This window comes from Haliotis rubra, unplaced genomic scaffold, assembly GCF_003918875.1.
Source record: "Haliotis rubra isolate DU_JTF1 unplaced genomic scaffold, ASM391887v1 Scf32, whole genome shotgun sequence".
Lineage (NCBI taxonomy): Eukaryota > Metazoa > Mollusca > Gastropoda > Lepetellida > Haliotidae > Haliotis > Haliotis rubra.
Genome location: NW_025766991.1, coordinates 1,935,416 through 1,961,245, shown reverse-complemented (window position 1 = coordinate 1,961,245; position 25,830 = coordinate 1,935,416). Strand labels below are relative to the sequence as shown.

At 40.2% G+C, this 25,830-nt stretch overlaps 1 protein-coding gene across 1 annotated transcript; it reads right to left on the bottom strand.

The window, feature by feature from the left end:
• Positions 1–5,661: 5,661 nt before the first annotated feature.
• LOC124283680 (leucine-rich repeat-containing protein 74A-like) lies at positions 5,662–24,879 on the bottom strand. Its single transcript, XM_046719683.1, is given in 15 exon segments — positions 5,662–6,460; positions 7,328–7,413; positions 10,438–10,574; positions 12,650–12,661; positions 13,167–13,284; positions 14,023–14,115; positions 14,619–14,654; positions 14,657–14,815; positions 14,967–15,052; positions 15,825–15,906; positions 16,248–16,297; positions 17,225–17,318; positions 17,890–17,997; positions 19,662–19,873; positions 24,467–24,879. Coding segments are annotated over 15 exon segments (2,001 nt in total). The 5' UTR covers positions 24,702–24,879; the 3' UTR covers positions 5,662–5,967.
• Between the last annotated feature and the right edge of the window lie 951 nt (positions 24,880–25,830).

Below are 25,830 nucleotides of genomic sequence, written 5' to 3'. Positions count from 1 at the left end.
GTATAGGAGGTACGAAAGCTATGAGAAAAGTTACGAGATCTTAGGCTTACGAGAGCTTTGTGAAACGGGGCCCTGGGCCCTGTTTCTCAAAGCGATTGTAACGCTAAGGTCGTCGTAACTCCCATATGTTAACGTAGACTTACGATCGCTTTGTGAAACGGGACCCTGGTTCTTAAAGCAAGTATCTTAGAAGAGACAGGTATAATGAGGAGATGTATTTGGTTTGTGTAATATCTTTAACCAGAGACCATATACTATAACGTTTGCCCTCAATACGTGGGATATGTCAATAATAACAATATCAAATGCCAAAAAATGTTACTTTGTAATGAGTGCATTTCAGTCATGGGATTTAGTTACCAATATAATTAGTGTGAATGGAAATAAAAATAACTGAATGTGAAATATATGTAATCACTATTGTATGTACGGTGAGTGTTTTGTTACGTGAAATGGGTATCTGATACAGCATGCTTGTTGGCTGTCAGTGGTCTCGGGTCTTTGTTGGTTTAATTGATACCATTTTTATATTATTTCATATACATGTAAACACTTGAAAGAACATTTCTGTGTATGACAATGTTGAATGGGATTCCATACATTTTAGAAGTATTAGTTTTAAAGATATTTTCTATCGTCAGCGAATATTTACATAATCATAATTAAATGGTAAGTTGTGGATGAATAATGGTCTTTCCTTGTTTAATTTGATAAGAGAACATTATCAACTATACTACAAACAAAAAATAAGGGAACACCCTAAAATTTGATAGTCGTATATGAACTGAAAGGTACTCTAAGGTAAATGCAACTTTTTGTGTGCTTAATAGGCACTTTAAACGACATGTTGGAACATGCAGTGAAGCAACTGATTCAATATTCTTTGAGTTTGAGTGAAATGAAACATTGTTAAAAACAGCAAAAAACAAGGGTGCTGAAACACACCAGCACCATGTTTGATTCAAACACCCAAACACAACAGCCTAGTGCATGTGGAAGACAGACTTCCCATGCAGCTTGTGGCAACTGGGCACTGGCAGTTGTGAATCGGTTCCGAAGGGCTTGGACCATAACATATCGGTCATCTGCCCTTGATGCTTTCCTGGGTATTCCAGAGCGAGGTCTGTCCTTTACTCTACCAGTGGCCAGGAACCTGTCCCTCAGTCTGTGAATGACAGAGGGAGACACCTGAAGACGAGAGCAACAGTTCTTATGGATTCACCATCCTGTAACCATGCAATGGTCCTGCTTCTGCTGCGGGCGCTTAACGGTTTGCGCTGTGGCATGGTGAAGAAAGTGTGAGGCTACAATACTGTCTGTAGCTTCTTTTAAAGGAAACATTGCGACAAGCTGCATGGGAAGTCTGTCTTCCACATGCACTAGGCTGTTGTGTTTGGGTGTTTGAATCAAACATGGTGCTGGTGTGTTTCAGCACCCTTGTTTTTTGCTGTTTTTAACAATGTTTCATTTCGCTCAAACTCAACGAATATTGAATCAGTTGCTTCACTGCATGTTCCAACATGTCGTTTAAAGTGCCCATTAAGCACACAAAAAGTTGCATTTACCTTAGAGTATAAATGACCACGGTTTCAGTTTATATATGACTATCAAATGTTAGGGTGTTCCCAGATTTTTTGTTTGTAGTATATTTGTTTTATTGTTTTGTAAATGACAAATAGATGCAAGAATATTTTTTTTGGTTTTTATAAACTGATTAACAGTTGTTTTGGGATGAATAGTTGAATCCAGATATTATGAGCAAGAGACTTCCATACCATGTAGTTTATTAATTACACAGATGTTTTCTAATGATTTTAATATTCTTTTATTTCATCTGAAGTGTTGACATTTCTACGCAACAAATAATTGTAAATGTGCTTTTGAATGATCCCGTATTAATGTAATATTTCAGTGTGAGTGCGACAATATGTGAATCTCAACGTAATATTTGGAGATGTTTGCATGTTTTTCTGAATGTACTTTGTGCCCCGTGAGAATGTTCAATTCGATATGACTCAATTTTGAACTTGGTATGAATGGCAATGTGTGTGGAAGGGAAACGATATTTATGTTCACACACATTTTTAATCGCAGTGACGGAGGTCTTGTGCCAAAACTCTCCCCATTTTACAAATTAAATGTTTTGAGTACTGTGAGATGACACATGATTTTATATGCATAAATTTTGATAAAATAACAAATGTTAATGTGACTACAGCTGGTAGCCTAAGGTGTTGTAGCAGTTGCTTTTGAATACTAGTCATGCATAACCTCTAGTTGGAACAGGTGACAAGCACACTCTCCTCAGCTTGTTGGGTTCAGTAGATATCTTAAAGGTAAAAACCTATTTCACAAAAAATATCAGATTTTTTTATATGGCTAGACAGTTATATTTAGGTGTCTTTCAGTCGTCAGAATTTAGCCATTTCCACTAAAAATAGAATACAGAAAATGTGTAATAGGAGGAATTTCTTTATCTTTAGAGTGAAAAAGTTATAGACAGTTTGACTATAGAAATCTAGTTGATTTTCCCACTTGTTCATTTCTGGTGTCCCCTGCCGTGATAATGCTGGAATATTGCTAAAAGCGGTGTAAAACTACTCACTCACTCACTCCCAACTTGCTGTGCTTCAGCAGTGACTCCACCTACATAGGCGGATCCAGAAGGGGGGTGCAGGGGGGTGCACCCCTCTTTTGTTCTGAAAGTTTATTAAATGACCATTGAAACTCGGGTGAAAATGAAATGTGCACCCTCCCTTTTCTCAATAGTATGCATCCCCCCCTTTCTGAAAAAGCTGTATCCACCCCTGACCTATGGAAGCCAGTGGAAATCATCCCCTGGGGCTCTAAGATAAGGGGGTTATTCCACAAAATTGCTGTAATAGTTAAGATGGATATGTAAAATGTATTGGCAATTTTCTATTTTTTTCAAAGATTTTCTTCCTTTCCTGCTGCAACTATACTGGGCATGAATAACCTGAACGCAAATTAATTTGGTCTGGTGTTACACAAATTCACCTTTTTTGTGACATTTTCAAATATAAAATATGTTTGATAGTAATGAACCAAAAATATTTTATGCTGTTCTTATGATATCTTTTACACAAATATTAAAATATTTGTAGCATATTTAAGCTTAATATTTCATAGAAGTAGAATGAAAGAACAGAGTTCTGTTTATGATTGCTCATATATTGACATATATCAAGCAATCTGTTTCCCACTCCTTAATTGTACCCAATCAAGATGCCCCTGTATACCTTCACACAGGACATGGAGGTGTTCTAATTAGCCACAATCACTATGAGTTCGAGTAGAGTGGTGTATTCCAAGGCCCTTATGGCTATATGTCCTTGTCACAGGTTCCATAATGAGGTCCCTTTATGCACACCGTGTTCTGTGATTGGTTGATTTGTTGTTAATGTCAAGGACAGGTCACTGACTGGAGGTCATCAGTATGTGTCTTGAAGCAGTCTGGGTTATGCTTTGCATATTGAATAATGAAGGCACTTTGTTCATAATAAAGACTAACAATTGTGTTAATTTCAATACATGTTTTTAAATTGAAATTCTATTTAACAACTGCTTCCTTTTAATTTACTATTGTTTGTAAGTTGAAATGTCTATCAAGAAGTTACCTCTCTTGTGATCATGTCAAATCGGCATTTGTTTACGTTTTATTGTTTTGTTATTGATAATAAATTTTTAAGGAAACAATGTTAAAGAATTCTTATTTGGCCAGAACAACCTTTTGTCTACCTTACTGATAAGCCATCCTGAATTTTTACAAAAGTGAAAGAATAATAAATGTGGAAAATTAAATGCTGTTTTAATATATATTTTTTTAAAGAACCTTAGGTTAAAGTGCCAAGGAACTTTAAATCAAGTCTGAATCTTCTCAACTGGTGTCAAACTGGTATGTTGTTGAGAAAAGGATGTGCTCCCTTTTTGAAAAAAATGATCTCACTTTGACAATTTTATATATTTTTTTCATTTCTTGATAAGAGAATAGTGTCATTAGAATTCAAATGGGTTATCTGATATTTAGTAATATTTGGTGATGATTAAACAAAATTTGTATTGTTTTGGTGATGTTGTGCAAAACAGAAGGTAAATCAATATCATGGTTTCAGAAACCTTATAAAGCAGTTTTTTTGCACAGTTTAGATGAGAGTTTAGAAAAAAGTGTATATTCTTGTGATCAGTTATATTTTCTAGCACAGCTGGCAAGATTTCAGATGACCTGGGAAGGGCAGGATGTAGAAGGCTGTTTCTTACATGTATACAGACAAGTTGTGAAAGAGATTATATATTTCAGACACTGTCAATGTTGTGTTTTTGTGAAGTATATGTTGAGATGGAAATATTTATTTTTAAACCCAAATTGTCTATTTATATCATGTTTGACACTTATGTTCTTGTGGTGTTTGTAGCTGGATCAAGCAAGTGGGATGATACTTGCAATGCAATAAATTGATGTTTATCGTACACTGTCTTGGTGGATTTTTGAGTCCCATGGAGAAACAGGGGCTTAATAATTAGTTGGGAACTTGTTCTTGTTGCAAGATCGAACAAATGGGGATTGGATGGTTAAACCATGTGTGTGACCTGGCTGATGAGGTGTCTGACATTGATCTTGGCTCATGCTGTTGACCAATGGTTTACCCAGACCTGGTAGGTTTCTGGCCTTTGTTGGTTTCAGTTATTTACAGGAATATAAGTTACTGACTGTTCTTTGGGCGGTGGTGTAGACTTATGGTAAAAGTGTGCGCTATCACGCGGAATTCCTGGGTTCGATTCCCACATGGGTACAATGTGTGAAGACCATTTCTGGTGTCCCCCACCGTGATATTGCTGGAATATTGCTAAAAGCGCCAAAACCATACTCACTCACTGACTTTCACTCTGTCTCTGCTCCCAATATCCACATAAAAGGCTCAAAGTCCCTATTGGGTAATTACCAAACAATGGGGTTGTGGAGGCAACAGGGTGGTACTTGTTGAGTCATCCTGTGATATGGTCTGATCAAATTTCAACAATAGTACCTTGAGTGACATGTCCTCTGTGGTTTTGCATCTGCCAAGAGAGCTCTGGGAAAACTGGTGGTTCACCTCATACAAAAAGACTTTAAAAGGGACTGGTCCATACTTGATTATTTACTGGCCACTGAAAATAGCTGCACCATTCCTTAGTGTGCAGTAGAAAAACAAATATTACTGAGTAATGTAAACCCTTTGAGACTATGATAAGCTCGTAGAACAAGGGGCGGTGGGGTAGCTTAGTGGTTAAGGCGTTCGCTGGTCACGTCGAATACCCGGGTTCGATTCCCCACATGGGTACAATTAGACTAAGGCTTAGTCTCTGAATATATATAATTTTGATAGTAACAAACAAGCTTAATTAAATATTGAAAAGGAGCCCTAGGGAGACCAGAGCAGAAATCTAGACTTGCTTCATTTAGGGCTTTAGCACTGCAGAGAGGCTTAGCAGTAGGGAAATTAATGTGGTTCAGGGACTGTGAGACAGACTAGGGTACAATGTGTGAAGCCCATTTCTGGTGTCCCTCACTGTGATGTTGATGGAATATTGCTAAAAAAAGGGGTAAAAGTAAACTCGCTCGCTGGCAGAACAATGGTTTTAATATAAATATAACATACCCAGTGCATTTGAGAATATCTCCTTTGAAACAAATTCAGTGTTTTAATGCTGGTCACAGACAGGTATCGATATTTTGTACAAAGCTAAACACCAAAGCCTCTGTGGTATTCATACTTGTGTCTTTCTCACACATCCTAACAGAGTCACAAATTGATAAAAATCCAAGCTCATTACTTTGTCACGAGAATTGGACTATGCACAGTGTCGTTAGCCCTGCGAAAACCACGTAACTCTGAAATTCCAACTCAGTTAGCCAAGGATGGAAACCGGACTTTAATAGACAATTAACTCCCTGGGAAGACTGTCCATTCAGGGACTGTCGTGTCTGAGATTGAGACTGGACAATGGTGGCAGGTATCCGCCCCCACTACTGCCACTGGCTTCTGACTTTGTTGATTTCTGACTTGTCACAGACTTTGACCGCGTCCTCTTCTTTTTCTTCTTCATAGCATCTGCAGGTGTGTGACGGAGGGATTCACTCTCACTCACAGCGATCAGACTTCGAGGACTTTCCGAGTAGAGTTTTGGCAAGAAGCTTCCGGGTGTTGTAAAGTTGGCGAAGGAGTTCTGTCTACTGAGACTGGAAGCTAGAGGTGTGCCTTCCGAGGGGCGTCCAATGAACCTCGTGCCATAGATGTTGTACATTGAAGGAAAGTAGTAGTTGGACTCGGGCGCGGAAATGATGGCATCTGACTGTAAGATCCGCCGTCGCTCCTCACGGCGTTTCCGTTCCAACGCTTCCTGTCGCATGTCTTCCTTGCGTTCGTCACGAATGTGCTTCCTTACACCTGCAGCGAGTAACCTGCAACAGATAGGCAGGTCACAAAGTGATTGATTCATGTTTTATGCCGCAGTGCCTGTAAATAATGTAGTAACGCCTGGCAAATCAATAGCAAATCCAGGGTCAAATGATAGGAATACAAGTTGACCCTTTTTAAAGGAAGAATATATCCAAGGACCAGCTCCTACACCTGGACACGCCAGGAACCTATGATTGTGGTTTGGAATCCCAGTTCACCCCAGTTATGTTTCTACTCTTGCTGGTTGGTGGGTTGTTTTACGCCGCACACAGCAGTATTCCAGCTATATGGCGGCGGTCTGTAAATAATCGAATTTGGGCCAGACAATCCGGTGATAAACAGCATGAGCATCGATCTACGCAAATGGGATACAATGACATGTCAACCAAGCAAGCGAGATTGACCACCCGACCACGTTAATCGCCTCTTACGACATGCATGGGCTGCTAAGGGTGAATTCTAACCCGAGGTGAGGTGAGGTGAAATTGGGTTTATCGTCGTGCTTGAGAATATTTCGCTCATATGACGACGTGCATGCGTGTGTATGTGTATGTGCGGCTGCTTGTACTAGCCCAGACTGAAGCTGGTTTTATAGTGCTAGCCCACTGAGATACCATGCCCCAGTGAAGTATTAATACCCCACTCAGACACATTATACTGATTCCGAGCCGACCAGTCCTTGTTGTACCCATTAATGCCGAGCGCCAGGCAGGGACCAACAAGTACCATATTTTAACTTCTTTTTGGTATGACGCGGTCGGGGATCGAACCCGCGACCTTCCGCTCTCCGGGCGGACCCTCTAACCACTACACCACGGAGGCGGTTGAATTCTAACCCGAAGCTTCACGGGTCTCTGGGATGTACGTACTGGTAGTTTATCTGCCCTCCCTTGCTCATCCCGATCCTCTTCACAACCTCCAGCATTTCGTCTTCGTCTAAGGGCGCTCGTACACGCTGAAATACGATAGCAAACCTGACACATTGTGTTATGTAAGTATCTTTCTTTAAAAAAATTCAACCAAATTACAACTAGGTAAAAATTAACTTGACAAGTATTTGAACTGTCCAATGGTGTTAATGTTTGCAATGAGAATTTGCAGTGAAATTTTCTTTGTTGGGAAGTGTACAGAAACAAAAACATTGTACAGAAACCTCGCACAGATAGAGAACTTACATTTCGTACAGAAACAGGTATACACACAACATCTTTGTACAACTTCCACTGATTATGCAAATAACTTTAACCGGGAAAGTTCCGTATGGGAATGTATGTATATATAAGACCAATTCATTTACATCGCATCATATTTCTCACAGAGGGTCTGTTTGTGTCCTTACATATTTCCTGAAATGAACATCGTAGTACAATAATACAGCCAACATTGTGGATTTGTGGCGTGAGGGGCGGTGGGGCAGTCTAGTGGTTAAAGCGTTGGCTCGTCACGCTAAAAATCCGGTTTCGATTCCCCACTTGGGTACAATATGTGAAACCCATTTCTGGTGTCCCCCGCCGTGATATTGCTGGAAGATTGCTAAAAGCGGCGTAAAACCATACTCACTCACTCACTCACTGTGGCGTGAACTCAATAGTTAACACGCATATAACGAACTGGTTTTGTGGGTCCCGCCCACATGCTGTATATTTTAATCGAAATGTGTATGGCGAATTATGGTTATAATGAACAAAATATTGGTTTCTTTGAGTTCATAGTTTACTGTATTGTACAAACTATACAACATAGGCCTATTCATTTTTCAAAAGATCGTATAATCTGATATGTGATGATACAGTGTGAGTGAGTGAGTTTAGTTTTACGCCACTTTTAACAATATTCCAGCAAAAGGCTTCACACATTGTACCCATGTCGGAATCGAACCTGGGTCTTCAGCGTGACGAGCGAACGCTTTAGCCACTAGGCTACCCCATCTCCCCTATGTTACAGATGTATGCTTTCAAGAATACAGGACCACAACCACCATGAGCGTTTCTCCTGATAGCGGAAGGTCGATTCCAGGCAGAGTCATATGATATAGAGGATATTATATGAGTGCCCATGTCATACTATGTTTACGACACGAGTGCCTAAATGTTGGTATTTCCCGAGCGAGAGCGAGGAATATACCGATATTTAGGCACGAGTGTCGTAAATATAGTATGATATGGGCACGAATATAATATTCTATTTATTACCGAAGTCGTCAAACTGAGGAAAATAAACCTAAATCTACTTTCAAACACAGGCTGGCTTCCCGCCGTCGCCGTATGTAGAACGCAACGTCACAGAAGAAACGTGACGTCATAGCCTTGTTCATGACGTCACGTCACCATGACAAAGTGATATTTTGCCCTAGGGCATCGTATGAAAAATATGAACCCCGATATGTTCGCCCTCGTAGGTAATAAAAAACGTTAAAAGATGGTACTTGTTGTTTTCCTGCCTGGTGGTCGGCACTGGGGAATAATCCAGCACTGGCCGGCTCGTAGTACGTAAACCTTGCCCCTGTATCCATGTCCAACTGAGGCGTGGTATCTCAGTTGGCTAGCACGCTGAGTGGGCTAGCATCACGTTGCACGAGCACCCATAGCCACACACGTGCAAGCACGTTGCGTTAACAGTGCGAGACGCTGAACAAAACGTTTAACCCACTTTCACCAGACCGTCAAGATCCGGGTTAGAATTGATCTTCAGTAACCCATGCTTGCGTAAGAGGCGACTAACGGCATCAGGTGGTCAGGCTCGCTGACTTGGTTGACACATGTCATCGTATCCCAATTTCGTAGATTGATGCTCATGTTGTTGATCACTGGATTGTCTGGTCCAGTCTCGGTTATTTACAGACCACCGTCATATAGCTGGAATATTGCTGTGTGCGGCGTTAAACTAATCTCACTCATTCCCCATTTTCACCTCTCATTTAAACATAGATGGTGAATATTGACATCAAGTGTATCGTTCCATACTCAATTCGTGTGCATCATCTTGAATGAATACGTGGTAAAAGTATTTATGAAAATGTCAAAATATGGGTAATGCGAAAGCAAGATAATTTCCAAATCAACTTCAAGCTCAAGGCTGGTCTTTGGTCCTGAGGACTCCTCTCCGGTTTACATGACATTCCTGCGCTCACGGCCACCAGGGCCATTTAACGATGTTTCTTATTTTACACTGTCCACGTTTTACATTCCGAGAAACACTTTAACGGAGTCTATATTTATATAGAGAGGATGTTGTCCTCCAGGTATGGATGCCTGAGATTTTAATCGGCTTATATATTTTTTGTCGAAAGTCATACAGGTGAAATCCACATTAATCTTATAATTTATCGTAAATTATTTTCATGAGATATATTTCCTTTTATGGGTAACGAATTAAAGAAATATTTCCCGACTAGTGAACAAATAAGGCCCATATTGAAATAATAAAATATATATAACACCCCATATCACATAAATTAGAACATGTTTTGTCACTGCTACTGGAGTTTTGATGGTTTTTGGACCTCAAATCAAAACAACCAAAGAACCTTTAGAAAGAAATCCTCAAACTAAAAATAATTTAGATATTCCATGAAAGAAAGAAAGAATCCAGTTTTGCAATGAAATAACTTTCCCAAATCTCATAGTCCGTATTAACGTGTTGCCATATACCTTTACAAATTATACTTTATTAACAATTATACCCATGCTCAAAATAATTGTCATCCCAATATTAAGATATGTTTTGGCGGTGACAATGCTAATGAGCAGGGGTATACTGAACCACAGGCAAATTGTAGCGCAATTAGGGTTGCGCAACAAAGAGAAAATGACCAGTCTTCCGCGTCGCTTAGAGAAAGACTGGTCATTTTTCTCTCTGTTGCGCAACCCTATTTGCGCTAGAGTTTGGCTGTGATTTAACGTTAGGCATAAAACCCTCTGTATTAAACTGTTTCCCTACTTTTTTGTCATGAAAGAATGCAGTGAAACAACGCGCTTACCTTAAGCCCTCGGATAAACTTTTCTTTGGACACGTAAAACCTATTTTCCGTATCGAACATTCGAAACAGATCGACGACTCGGATCCCAATCGTGCCTAAATATCTTGTAAGCAGCGACATGGGGTCTTGGCGCTTCACTGAAAGGCAGTTATTATCACAATTTAGAAATTTACACGCATCAAATAATTTCACACAAGACGTGAAAAGAAATCAAGCACTTCAATAACAAGAAAAAACAGCGCCAAGAAAAACAAGGGCGCCATGCCAAAAACACTGCACTCGTGAGGGAAAAATCACAAGTGACAAGCAAGCATTGCTTCACTGCATTCAGTTGTGAGGAAAACAGCATTCACATTTATTCGTACATATGTAAATACGTATCTCATGCCATATGGTAAGCGCGGTTCATAATTCGTATTGCAGATTTGAGTTCTAGTTGTACGTGTTGCCTTTGCCTTAGAAGGTAGCACTACAGATTAACATTGAGTGTATACATCAAATATTTTATGCAATACTATATTAAAAGATATTTCCTTATTTTTAATACATCGGAATGAAAATATTTTTGAACTTGAAATGGAAAATTGGAACACAAAACTATTGGCGTATGTCTTTTAAAAGAATTCATAATTAATATATAGAAATTCAATTACGAATGTGGATAATACACAATAGTATATTTATTAAACAAAGCCTTTCCAAGACAGAATATATAGATGAGTTCGGTGCGAAACCATACCCTATCTGACCCATCAAATAGGTATGTTGGGTAGACCAGCGGTTCAAGTGTTCTCTTGTCACGCCGAAGATGTGATTTCGATGCTTGAGTTCAATGCATGGCGGGGAATTTGCTTACGGCGGCGTGAAACCATAGTCACAGATTCAAATCAAATCCGTTGACAAATGCCATGAATATGTAATTCCCTATTCCCGAATGATCCACAGAAAATACTTTGATCACAGAAACTATTTATAAACCCATGAATATTTTCAGAAGCATCAACCTACCACAATGTTGTTGATATGAAGTCTTCCCAGACATATATCAACATCTGGAGATGAAACGTCAGCTAACGCTACATGCTGAAGAAGAGGTTTAAGCAGAAACTACTTCTCGCTCATCCAGTCATTCAATCACTGGGTTCTAAACCAGGCGAAACAGGGGTTGTCCGTAATACAAGGTCGGCCACCTAACGATTAGAACCGTTGGTGCTATGTAGCAGATATACAATTGTGTACTATGGAAGAAACACAGACAGTGTATTGACACCTTCTCTGGCATGGAGTCCCTTCGAAAGCAACACAGACCGTTTATTAGGACCTTCTCTGGCACTGAGTCCCTTTGACAGAAACACAGTGTATTAGGACCTTCTCTGGCACTGAGTCCCTTTGAAAGAAACACAGACAGTGTATTAGGACCTTCTCTGGCACTGAGTCCCTTTGAAAGAAACACAGACAGTGTATTAGGACCTTCTCTGGCACTGAGTCCCTTTGAAAGAGACACAGAGAGTGTATTAGGACCTTCTCTGGCACTGAGTCCCTTTGAAAGAAACACAGTGTATTAGGACCTTCTCTGGCACTGAGTCCCTTTGAAAGAAACATAGTGTATTAGGACCTTCTCTGGCACGGAGTCCCTTTGAAAGAACGGTGTACTAGGGACTTGCTGTGGCACAGAGTCACCATTAAGAAGACAGAGACGACGGACGTAGGAATCTATACGAAAGAAACACAGACAGTGTACCAGGGACCTCCTCCAGCACGAATCTACATGAGAAGACAGCCGGTATATCGGGGACCTAATCTTCCCAGGTATCTCTATGATTGACTGACTGAGTTTGGTTTTGCGCCGCTTTTAGCAATATTCCAGCAACATCACGACGGGGGACACCAGAAATGGGCTTCACAAGTCGTACCCATGTGGGGATTCGAACCCGGGTCTTCGGCGTGACGGTATCTCTATGAAGAAGTTTCAGACGCTGCAATGAGGACTAAAACCTGGCACGAAAGGTTACATCCTGAAAATGGCGTTGGTCACGTATTTCAGCATTAATAAAGGAAATCCATCAGCGCATGCGCATTCCTGAGATATCACCAGTTATGACAGAAAATATCCCAAACCATTAATGGATGTACGCTCAAATTCATAACAAAACAACTTTGAATAACACCATTCCGATCACATCTATTGTTATTATAACAAATCAGCACATACCTTCCTTCAGGTCTTTATTGAAAAAGTAGACATACGTATTGAAGAAATAATGCTTTGCACAGGTGCACGTCGGTTTATATACACAACACTCATTACAACGTTAGAAAAATTCTACATCACTGACATTTTCCATTTGTAAAATAACAATATAGTCTTCATAAAGACACTTTAAATATATTCCCAACAACCCTGCGACATTCAATGAGTTCATGGAGTTAAGGTCATAAGGTGTAGGTCTATAGATTGTGCGTGATTTAGGTGATGTAGCACAGTCACTAACGGATCCGGCAACATATTCATATGCTTTACATCCGATTCCATATGAATAAAAATATGGTAATCACACCTCATTTGTAGTATTATTCTTAATCTTTGTGCAGTTTCAAGAATTTGTCAGGAAATTATTGTTAATGTAAAATTTGTAGAATGACGAACGATAAATATTGCAACGGAATTTCACAAAAGCCTGTAACGATGTTGTATTTTAGCTAACGACGACGTTGACAACAACCCTCACCTCTCTGAATGCCAATGATGTCGTGAGTGCTGAGGATGCCGCCGTGATGGAGAGTGAACTTCCGGGTACGGGAGATCTCCGTTGCACTGAAGGCAACCTTGGAGTTGATCGGTATGTTCTGAAAACAACAGCAGAGGCCATAGTAATCATATTTCCTTTGAAAGGGGTCCTCTATGATACCAGGGAGCTTTTCGCGAAACTGGTGCAGAATATATTATCTCAATTGAGAACACAGAGGAAGAGGACTTATAGCTTGTCTAAAAAGTCCATTTTATTGTTTTCCACCATATCAGTGTTCATGGCTTGCGATCCGCAGATACTGGGTTTGAATCCAGTCTTCTGCGCGATTATATAAATCAGTTACACTTGAAGCCTCGACCTGTGTCACTGAGACTACATAATATTAACAACAAAACAAAAAACAAAATAAGAACAAAAAAACAGGACAAACCCACCCCCCAAAAAAACCCCAAAACAAAACAAAAACAACAAAAACAAAACAAAACAAAACAAAACAATAACATAAAACAGAAAAATACAAAAAAACCAAAACAAACAAAACAAAATAACAAACCCCCACCCCCACCCCCAACTTAAACAATGTATAAAAGACCCCAACAAAAAACAGTTCGTTATATCCGCCAGTTCGGTATAAGCGAGTTCCTTATTAATGCAGTTTACTGTACTCTTTAAAGAGGAGTTAAAACCAAATCATTCAATCAAAAGATCCTGGTTGTGAGCCTGAGTTACTCAGTGTATTTAGACGCTGTCGGACTATAGAACTGCCAATAGACAGTGAACATCAAAACCTTTCGTTGAGAATTAAACACGGATATTTTACATACAAAACGTTTACCTCTAATCCTAGGTGTCTAAGACAACAAGTAGGTTTCGCTATTGCATCTAGGAGCTCGTCACACCCCTCCATCGACAATGGGTTATGGCCAAGCTGGAACAACAATCGTATATTCATTATCCTGCTCATGCACCAGCCATAAAATGCTTCCCTGTCATTGTTTCATTCTGATGTCTGAATTGGACACTGAAGACTGGGGCTCACGAATGATCCAATTCTGCTAGTCAAATTTTAAACATATTCTCATACTGGCAAAGCATGATAATAGCGATTGTTGCTTATAAGAAACCAAAACTTGTCACATTTGGATTCAGTTGCCTTGTTCAGATACAGCAAGACTATTGTTTGGTGCACATGGGTGACCCATGCATCTTCATCATAAAATAATACTTCCATGATACCAGCATAATGAATAGTTACATATATACTATTTTGACTGCTATGATTCTAAATATCCTGCTTGGTATGATAATATGATAATATCATTGCAAGGATTTAGGTATTCAGATTTACCTTTTACTGACAACAAAACCAACACTGAAAGATCGGATTGACATTCCTCTAAAGAAATATAGTGACTGTTGGCGTCTACTCACGTCCAACACTTCCAGGCACCTGTTTGCCCTGATCCCCCCCTCCCGATGTACGGCACACAGTCCCAGTTGATCCTGTTATTGGCCATATCCAGCACCTTCAGGGTTCTGTTCATCTTCAGGGATTCCCCTATCGCCAGACTGCCTTCAAATCCGAAACCATTCCACGACACGTCCAGTTTTCGTATAGTGTGATTTTTCTGTTCAAATATTGTGTACATATTTTGTAAATCATGAAGAATATAAACACAACACGGGACACGACTACACTGCGGATATTTATCATATTACAGAAAAGACCCAATCACTGATGGAACGCTGATGAAGTCGTTCGTGAAGACGATGGCTCACCTGCAGACTCTTACAGACGGACACGGCGCCGCTAGCTCTGATCTGGTTCCAACTGACGTCAACATACTCCAGGTAGTTGTTGGCACCTGATGATCAAATAATTATTTCCTAATCAAATCAACATTTGATAAAAGTAACGTTAGCTACCTGTTTTAATGTCGTAGCTTGCAGAGTGTTCTATGCACTGGTCATTTACAAGACGTCGGAATGCATATGTTTATGGCTTGTAAACTCTTCATTTTTTCAATCGTGATTCTGGATCCGTTTTGACATTAAAGTGCCACAAATTGCAGATTTCTCTCAAGAATAATAAATTCCACGTATTCATGTAATTATTTCATGATGCTAACTGCCGTGACCTTTCCTATAAGCTTTAGAATTCCGACTGATCATCAACCACATGTGCCAGTTTTGTTACTTCAGCGGAACATTCACGTATAAATGTTATTGAGGTTTCTGGCTCTAAAGGGAAAGTTCCACAGAGCGATATTAGCGCTTGACTATCTTAAGCCAATTTTCAAGTATGAGAGTCATGATCACCTTAGCGATAATAATCCCCTCCAAGTCCGTGTTAGGTCAGATTACAGTATGTTTTTTGGCAGTTTGATATGCGTGAAATATATACTCATGCCAATAATGGTTGTCACCCCCTCCCACCCACCCCTCTCCAATAAAAAAAATTGAAGGGGGTGACAACCATTATTGGCATGAGTATATATGTCTCAATCTTTAAACTGAAGTGACCAAGAATGAAAATAAAATGATTAAAGCAAATGTATTCTAATCTCAACAATGAACTTAAAGGTGCACGTCATTGTTTTCAGATATATCATATATATGTGATCTTTCCATACATACCCATCGCTCTTCCAAGCTGAACACCTCCAAGGATGCCAATCTTGTTATGACTCAAGGAGAGCCATTTAATACTCTCATTGTTCTGAATGAATAAAAGGAATCGCCACTGTAAACATTTGACAAATCAGTGTGCACTGAAATTTTAATTCTTTCCTGATTTAAAGGAAGTTTACAGACAAATTATTATCTCAACCTACCAGGCATCATTTACTGCTATGTGAAAAGAGGTCATCTCTATGGAGAACGGCTGATGTCAGAATCTCCGTGTCAGTATGTTTTCAATATTTGATGTGACCATGTGGTAGTTACATACGCCATTCTCGTTGGTATTTGGTCATGGTCATTTGGTCAGTGACATAATTGTTTGTCTTGACCTGACTTGGTGCCTTTGAATTGTCCACGGAACCACGTGACACCACTTACCTGTATACCTGTTGCCACGTGGAGCATCTCGTGGTCAGCTATCTGGCAACCTGTGGAGAGCAAAGAATACATACAAGCTGACATATTAGGCATTCATCCTGTAGACTCCTATAACAGTATATTGAGTAGAGGGCGTGATATCATGTAGGAAAAATACACCATGGACTTTGTTAAAGACCTTTGTTTACCACTTCGCTGAAACCAACCGGTTTGTTACTGACAAAAAGGTCATGGTACGTATATTGGATTCGAACTCCTGAACATCGGGTCGTTGCATCGCTAACCTGCACACTTATGTGAATTTTGTAACATGACTTTAACGAAATTGAACTTTTAAAAAAAGTGATACTGACAACATTGACGTCTCTTTTATTGACACAGGAAGTTGTGTACGTGTGCAGCTGACATTGTGAGGGGTTGAGCATAGGTAGCCTAGTGGTTAAAGCGTTCGCTCGTCACGTCGAGGAACCGGGTTGAACCCATTTGATCTGTACCCCACTGTGATATTGCTGAAATAATGCTAAAAGAGGCGTAAACCCGAACTCACTCACTCACTCAGTTGACAGTGTGGTCTCAAAACATATATGTCAAATTCCTGATGTCAAATGATCATTCGGTACCAGCAAATGCCAGGAATCGTTATTAGACTTGTCAAATTTCTGGTTGTCTCGAACTTATTTTGTTGTCCCGAATGTCAAAAGGAAATAGTACTGCAATTGGTTTTGTTTGTTTCTTGTTTAATGCCACGCTCATCAATTTACCAACTACAAGAAAATGTATGTAAATAACTGAATCTGGACCTGACAATCCAGTGACTGACGTCATGAGCATCGATCTGCGCAACTAGGATACCATGGCATGTGTCAAACAAGCGAGACTGAACACCCCATAGTCACCTCTTTAGAGAAGCATGGGTTGCTGATGACCAGGTGTAACCCGGATCTTACTGAAAATGAAAGCATGAACGATTTACTTACTGTGCAGGTTGAGCTGTGTGATGGTCGTGGTTAACTGCAGCAGATCGGAGAGGGCTATTGCACCCTTGTTCTCCAGTGTATTGGCCTTTAAACTCTGGAAAACACACATGTATAAAGTGAAGGTTAACGGGGTTTTGTATCATGATATCACGGCGTGATGTCAACTGGTGGAAATTGTAAGACGCAGATACAATTTTAAGGCACTGTATTTATTTGACGAAAAGGACCGCGAAATCAACTGCGGGCAAAAGAAGGTACTCGTATACCCTTGAAAATTGGATTTGACCAAAGAATTACAAGCGCTTACATTATTTGGTCAAATACAGTCATTGTAACACTTTAATTTTATGGTCCAAAACGCAAATATACAAAGATGAAATACGTCACCATCAAATAACCATTACGCGTTTGTTTCTTTTTTGGCCCCCATCATTCTTTTTTCCAATGTAGGTTCTTAACCACAGTGCAGTGTTCACACACCATTCAGCCGTGTGAATAGTGGGACCATTTCGTGCAATAATTGCAATATTGAAATATTAACCATCAGATATACACGTTGTTTAGTTGCATGTAAAACTTTCCTTTTTATAAAATGAGGAAACTATTTATCGTCCATGACAGCATGTCTGTTCTGTATGTCTGAACATTGTAAACGATTCTCTCACCACTCGGGAGATGAACGTGTTCCTCTTCAGGAGGTCCGAGATGAGTGCTGTGCCCGTGCCGTCAATGCCATTACCTTCAAGGTCAAGGTCCTCAACCTTTGTGTTTTCCTGTATCGCAACAAGAAGAGATTGTCAGAAAGGCGCCATTTGCATATCTATCTATCTTAAACGCACTCACTCACTCTCTATATATTCATATCTGTATCTATCTCACTCCATTATATATGTATACCCGTGAAGATCCGGGTTAGGATTGATCTTCAGTGACCCATGCTTGTCGTAAGAGGCGACTGATCAGGTGGTCAGGCTCGCTGACGTGGTTGACACATGTCATGGTATCCAGATTGAGTAGATCGATGCTCATGCTATTGATCACTGGATTGTCTGGTACAGATTCGATTTTTATACAGACCGCCGTCTGTAATATTGCTGAGTGCGGCTTAAAACTAAACTCACCCACTCACTCTATCTATCTATCTCTCTCTCTATATATATATGTATTACAGGGAATGTGTGAAACCAGGGATTTCACGTAATCTCTAAAGGATTCAGTGATTTCGTGAAATCCCTGTAACCCCAGGGATTTCATGTATTCCCTAAAATTTCAAGGGATTTCATGAAATTACTGATTTTCATGGTGTTCCATTACACACATTCCCCGTTAGGATATCAGTGAATGTGTGAAATTAATGTTTGTAGCTTAAAACTTTACTGTTGAGTCTCATTTCATCCCTTAGGTCTTAGTTCTTTTACCGATGAAAACTTTGATAATATTCCAACTGATGTTTTGACAAATGACATCTGTATAGATTTTCGAGTCGAATTGTAGTGGTCCGTTGGCGGGATCTAGAGGTTGAGTCGCGAGAGTGAGAGTTCCAACCACACCACACAATTTACTCACACACACACACACACACACACACACATTTCATCCACACACACAGGTCTTAGGAGTTGACACACACACACACACCCCTACCTGAAAAAATGACTTATGGCCGCATTGAAGATTGTTTTTGAGTTGGGGGACCAATTTTAACTGAACCACGGCCCCTTTACCCTGGATAGACTCATTTGGTCATTTCCATAGGTCTTCTCACAGTCCCCGAACCACATATACTTTTAACTGCCAAGACACTAAGTAAAGCTAAATAGAGGGAAATCACTCGGGTTCAGAATCTCGATAATATTCCAGCTGATGTTTGTTACAAAATTATATCCGTATAGATTTCGAGTCGAATTGTGGTGGTCCATTGGCGGATCCAGAGGGGGGTGTCTTAACACCACATTGAAACACACTGTTGTAAATGGTTTAAAGTGCTACTGAAGTGTAATCGCTTGTATCATAACAGTCTATCTTGTCCAAACAAATGGATTTTATCAGCATATACTCTGTACCCGCATTATGAAGTTGGTGTTCTCCACTTCAATAAAGGCTAATATTTCAGTAATTTTATTAAATCCCTGGAAATTTTAGGGAATACATGAAACCCCTGGGAGTAACAGGGATTTCATGAAATCACTGACTCTGTCTGTGTGTGCGTGCGTGTGTGCGTGCGTGCGTGCGCGCGCGCATTGTGTATATATCGTGTACCATCATCATGCAGTTGTTACAGTCAGAACTTCTTTCCTGGTGACCTCGTAGTGACAACATGAGAAAATATATTTATGTTCACATACAATAAATCGTACTTGTTATTGTGTACAAACTATATTTTTTATCTAAACAAACCAAGACGTCAGACAGGCGTCCTTGACCTTCAACATCTTACCAAGAGTCCCGCACATATGGCCTTGACCTGCTTGACATTGAGTCCCACGTGCTGCAGCTGCATTTTCGTTATCCACAGCTGTGTAATAACCCTCCTGAGGGGCGTGGCTCCGTGGGTCTTACATGCTTCCTCGTAAGACAGGTGACCTATGTCTGTGTTCTCTCGGCAAGTAATCAGCTGTTGTTCCAGCTCCTTGTGGCGGAACTCGTCCTCTATAAAAGGGAGATAAATCAGTCCCCTCTTGAGACGCTTTAGGTGATTGTTCTTTACCATAACTTTATGTTCACTAGACAATTCAAAGAGGTTATAAAGTAAACCTTACTGGCAGGAGTGGAGTGACATCCTCGCCTTAACAGTCAGATTCACAGGTCAACACGGCCTGACCCTCCTACTACCCAGAAAAAGGCAATCACGTCAACCCTCACAGTTCTCGCTAAGTGGGCATTGTTTTACTGCTTTTATGTGTTTATTTGTGTCTCCACCTTAAGGCAGAAAGTACGGTGGATATGGTCTTATCTATCAGAACGTGATTCTCCTACGTTTGAAGATATAACATGAGTGGTGTTTAGTTAGACTGAAGATGATCCCAATAAGCTTTCTGAAGATTTTACGCTGTTTGTGTGATTTGAAGATAGGGGTTAGAATTGGTCATAATAATGAAAATTGACACATAATAATGAAAAGTGGTTGGTCACTGAAACTTCTTTAATGGTCACGTAGGACTTGATTCTAACTTGAAAGTTGCTGTGAAGATATACAGAAATACAGATATACCAGACTACTTTGAGTATAGGCAGACAAGGGTGGCCTTTAATACCTTCTCGGGTTCTGTTTTTGAATTGTAGAGCCAGAAGTTACACGAGAATTCAAGGAGGACGAATCCTTGCTGATCAAAAGTTCTACCTTTAATCATTCCATGCAAATACAAAATAACTTCCACTTTTATGACTGTGATATAGTTCTTAGACAGACATTTTGTGAACATCTTGTACTACACTGGGACAGTATCGGTTTGCATGAATCGTGCATCAGCTAGAGAATGGCGATGATTTTTAAGCCTTTTAGGTGAGGTGAGGTGAGGTGAGGTGAGGTGAAATTGGGTTTAACGTCGTGCTTGAGAATATTTCGCTCATATGACGACGTGCATGCGTGTGTATGTGTATGTGCGGCTGCTTGTACTAGCCCAGACTTAAGCTGGTTCTATAGTGCTAGCTCACTGAGATACCATGCCGCAGTGAAGCATGAATACCCCATTCAGACACAGTATAGTGACTCCGAGCAGACCAGTCCTTGTTGTACCCATTAATGCCGAGCGCCAGGCAGGGACCAACAAGTGACATATTTTAACTTCTTTTGGTATGACGCGGTCGGGGATCGAACCCGCGACCTTCCGCTCTCCGGGCGGACGCTCTAGCCACTACACCACAGAGGCGGTCTAAGCCTTTTAGAATTACTGTAGTGCGACAGCTAACCTGAAGGACAAATATGTCAAATATGTACCTTACAAGTAAGCGAAGCTGAATATCATTTTGTCATACAGTGCCTGCTTCCGAAAAGTAAAAAATAATTAGCTTACACTATACTATCAATATTGTTGCACTACTAATGTAGAGAAATTGAAGAACTGTTCACGGATTGTATGTAACCCACTTGACAACGCTGAGACGCTGTAGGTGATTGTTCTTTACCGATACTTTATGTTCACTAGACAATTCTATGGAATCCGAGAAGGGACATTGTCGCTATTCGCGGGGTGATTGTTCTTTACCGATACTTTATGTTCACTAGACAATTCTATGGAATCCGAGAAGGGACATTGTCGCTATTCGCGGATTGAAGTTTAAGATGTCAGCATAGATAGATGCGTTTGGGAGACATGGCCAGTTTATGTATAGAGATGATGTCTTTGTTCTCAGACAATGTGTTGTGCACGCAAACGCATTACGCTTCGCGGATAGAACATCTGCACGTGATTTACATGCATGTTTTTATTATATAAACTTGTTTCGTGATCCTACCCGAGGTTAGTTAATTAATCAGTTTCTTTCGGGCAGTGTCTTACATTCATTAGTGAGTATATAAATCGACAATTGTGTGAAAATAACAGGTGGGTTAAACATTTCTGGTGTCTCTTTGTTGCTGGAATATTGCTAAAAGCTGCAAAACAAAATTCAGTCAGTCTTTCCACTTATAATTTCGATTTACAAAACAGCTGTGCTGAATTAATTAAGACGTCAATGTAAAATGTAACTGAGTGGTTAAATACTTAAAACAATTATATTGTCACCAATTAAATCAAATACTTTTGGCACTGGGCCGAATTCCTTTATATTGAGATAGACATCAGTACACATACAAAGAGACATAAATATGCAGAGAAAAGTTAGTATACTTCTTTCTAATTATGCCTCTTCGAAGTCACTATAAAACCTGTGAAGGGCCTACATGTCATGATGCTAACACATTCTTTTCAGTCACATCACGCACTAATTAACTTAAAGTAAGCAAGTTAATCAGAAAACGTTAACCAGACTGTTTCATTATTAAAGAGCAAGACGCCGATTCAGTAGCGTAAGGGCGGATCCTCCCCACTCCAACACCGACGGGCGTTATTTGAGTCAGATAAGGATTGAATGATCACCCCAATCGAGTTCCGATTGGCAGAGGTGAGGTGTTGAGGTGAGGTGAGGTGAAATTGGGTCGTCGTGCTTGACCTCAATCGACGTTCCGATGTCCGATGAGTAGGGATTTTATATGACTTACATTCAAACACAAATAGATCCAGATTCACACACTATGTACAGAATATTACGGCTTACATATTGTCAACAGCTGACGCTCAGGGAGAATTTACTGTATTGGATTGTGCGATTTCGTGAAACAACAAATGGACTGGCTGGCTGGCTGGCTGAAGTGGGTTTTATGCCGTTTTAGAATATTCCTGCAATATCACGATAAATGGGCTTCATTGTATATGGGGAATCGAAACCGGTGGCGAGACGAACCTTTAAACTAGGCTACCCCACCGCCCTTAACAACAAAATGGGAGTTAAAGTGGAGCAGAGAATATGTCTGAATGATATGATTACATGTATATGATATATGGTGTTTTGACCAAAATAGAATGGTAAAGGACATGTAAGTTGTATTCTTTTCAGATATGAGTAACTGTACAATTTCATGGAATCAACCCCACCTTCACTCCCCCGTCCTCACCAAAACCGCCTCCGTGGTGTAGTGGTTAGAGCGTCCGCCCGGAGAGCGGAAGGTCGCGGGTTCGATCCCCGACCGCGTTATACCAAAAGAAACTATGGTACTTGTTGGTCCCTGTCTGGCGCTCGGCATTAATGGGTACAACAAGGACTGGTCGGCTCGGAGTCAGTATAATGTGTCTGAGTGGGGTATTCATGCTTCACTGCGGCATGGTATCTCAGTGGGCTAGCACTATAAAACCAGCTTCAGTCTGGGCTAGTACAAGCAGCCGCACATACACATACACGCGTGCACGTCGTCATATGAGCGAAATATTCTCAAGTACGTCGTTAAACCCAATTTCACCTCACCTCACCGTCCTCACCAGTTCATTGAGCCCTCAGCAACCATGCTGGTCGTTACTTATAGGACAGAATTTGATTGACTGTCAATCGTTACTCTTATATCGATTATTTAATTAATGTTCTGGTCCAGACTTAATTATTTACAGGCCGCTGCCATATAACTGGATTATAGCTGCATGCAAAGTTAGGAAGGAAACTTCCGTAGATGCAAGCCATCTAATCCCATTGGAACATGTAAATGAGTGAGTGAATTTAGTTTTACGCCACTTTTAGCAATATTCCAGCAATATCATGGCGGAGGACACCAGAAATGGGCTTCACACATTGTACCCATGTGGGGAATCGAACTCGAGTCTAACCACTACGCTTACCCTATCACCAACATGTATAGTCTGTTTGCAGTGAAAACGTACCGATGAATTTCACTTTAAGCAAAAAAGTAAATCAAATAAAGTGAAATTAAGATTGCGAATCCTCATAAATTTGCCTTGCCAATTGAACATTTAAATCTCAGAATTTTATTCATTGTAGGACAAAAGTTGTTTAACAAACGATCATACATTCAAATCGCTATTATTGGTTTGTATTACAAGGGGTGAGCGCAGTAGATGGAACAGTGAAACAAATGCACGTGCGGTTCGTGATGAGCGTTAACTTAGACCAACTCTATTTGTTCTCGGTGTTTCATTTAATGTGCATACACCCTTGTAATACAAACCAATAATAGCGATTTGAAACTATGATCGTTTGTTAAACAACTTTTATCATAAGTTGAATAAAATTCTGGGATTTAAATGGTCAGTTGGCAAGGTAAAATTATCAGGATTCGCAATCTTAATTTCATCTTATTCGATTTACTTTTTTGTTTAAATTGACATTCATCGGTACGTTTTCAATGCAAACAGACTATAAATGAAATCAGAAAACATCCCCATGATCATAAGAAACCTCTTCAAAAGATAGAGACCATTGTACCATTCCGACTATATCACAAGCAGGTGTTTTTGAAATACTCTCTTATAGTGATAATAGCGAATAGGACCTACCCAACGGTGGCTCCCGTCAAAACACATGCAAAGGCAAATCAATTGTTCAGGAACTAGTAGCAGACATATCCTGCAAACCCTTCATTTATTCCTTATCCTACACAAGAACACGCCAAACAACGAGTCAAATATACTGGAAGTCTTACACTTACGCGTTAATCTTCTTCTATTTAGTCACTTCACTCACTAACTCTTTACTTACTGTCCCCGAGATCAGTGTCGTATCCGTCGTCCTCGTTAACTGAGGTGTGTCCTGCTGTCGATGGCACCGATATGTACACGTCATCAGACGGTTCCTCTTCATCAACAACCTTTCCTTTTTTGGGATCACCCATCCCATCGAAACCCACATCGGAATCAGATGCCACGCCCACATTCGGTCTCTTTGTCACATTTTTCCCTTCTATATGCGGAAATTCAGTTTGAACATTTGTCATTTCATCCGGGTTCGGAGTTAAATCCGGGCTCCTTACATGTACCCGTGAACTCTTTTTACGAATTTTTGCGCTTTTCCTATGTCCGTCTGGGCTGATGAAGATACCTGCCTCTTTCCGAATATCAGGGATGGTGGAGAGTATCTTAAGTTCCCTTTCATCAGCTTCATCATCACCCCCATCATCACCCCCATCATCATCCCCATCATCAGATAAGCAGAAAGGAGGAACTCTTGGCTCTTCACATCCCGTCTCCATGGTGTATCAGAGGCTGGGTAAGTAGATGAAGCCAAAATACGTGTTATCCTATGACAATATTCACACGGAATTATTGTAGAACATCCAAAGGACATTTCATTGAACATATAACCAAACCATAAGCAGCGATAGTTCGTAGGTATAGCTTGAATTACAGCAGTAACCCAGTGTAGTGGTAGTATTATGTTTTGATATACAGCCCCGGCAATAAATGTCCATGGCAAATGGGTTTCGGAATTTTTATAGCCTTTTGACAATGGATGCCATATACAAACACTAATCAATTTTATATGCTTTGGAATGTTCACTTTATGATGTTCTGGGGTAAGGATTTCAGTGCACGTCATACCGGTACATGTACCGCAGTTTTATAACAGTAGAGACCGGCAAATGTACCCCAGTTTTATAACAGTAGAGACCGGCAAATGTATCCCAGTTTTATAACAGTAGAGACCGGCAAATAACAGTAGAGACCGGCAAATGTATCCCAGTTTTATAACAGTAGAGACCGGTAAATGTATCCCAGTTTTATAACAGTAGAGACCGGTAAATGTACCCCAGTTTTATAACAGTAGAGACCGGTAAATGTACCCCAGTTTTATAACAGTAGAGACCGGTAAATGTATCCCAGTTTTATAACAGTAGAGACCGGTAAATGTATCCCAGTTTTATAACAGTAGAGACCGGTAAATGTACCCCAGTTTTATAACAGTAGAGACCGGCAAATTTTATAACAGTAGAGACCAGTTTTATAACAGTAGAGACCGGTAAATGTACCCCAGTTTTATAACAGTAGAGACCGGTAAATGTACCCCAGTTTTATAATAACAGTAGAGACCGGTAAATGTAAATGTACCCAGTTTTATAACAGTAG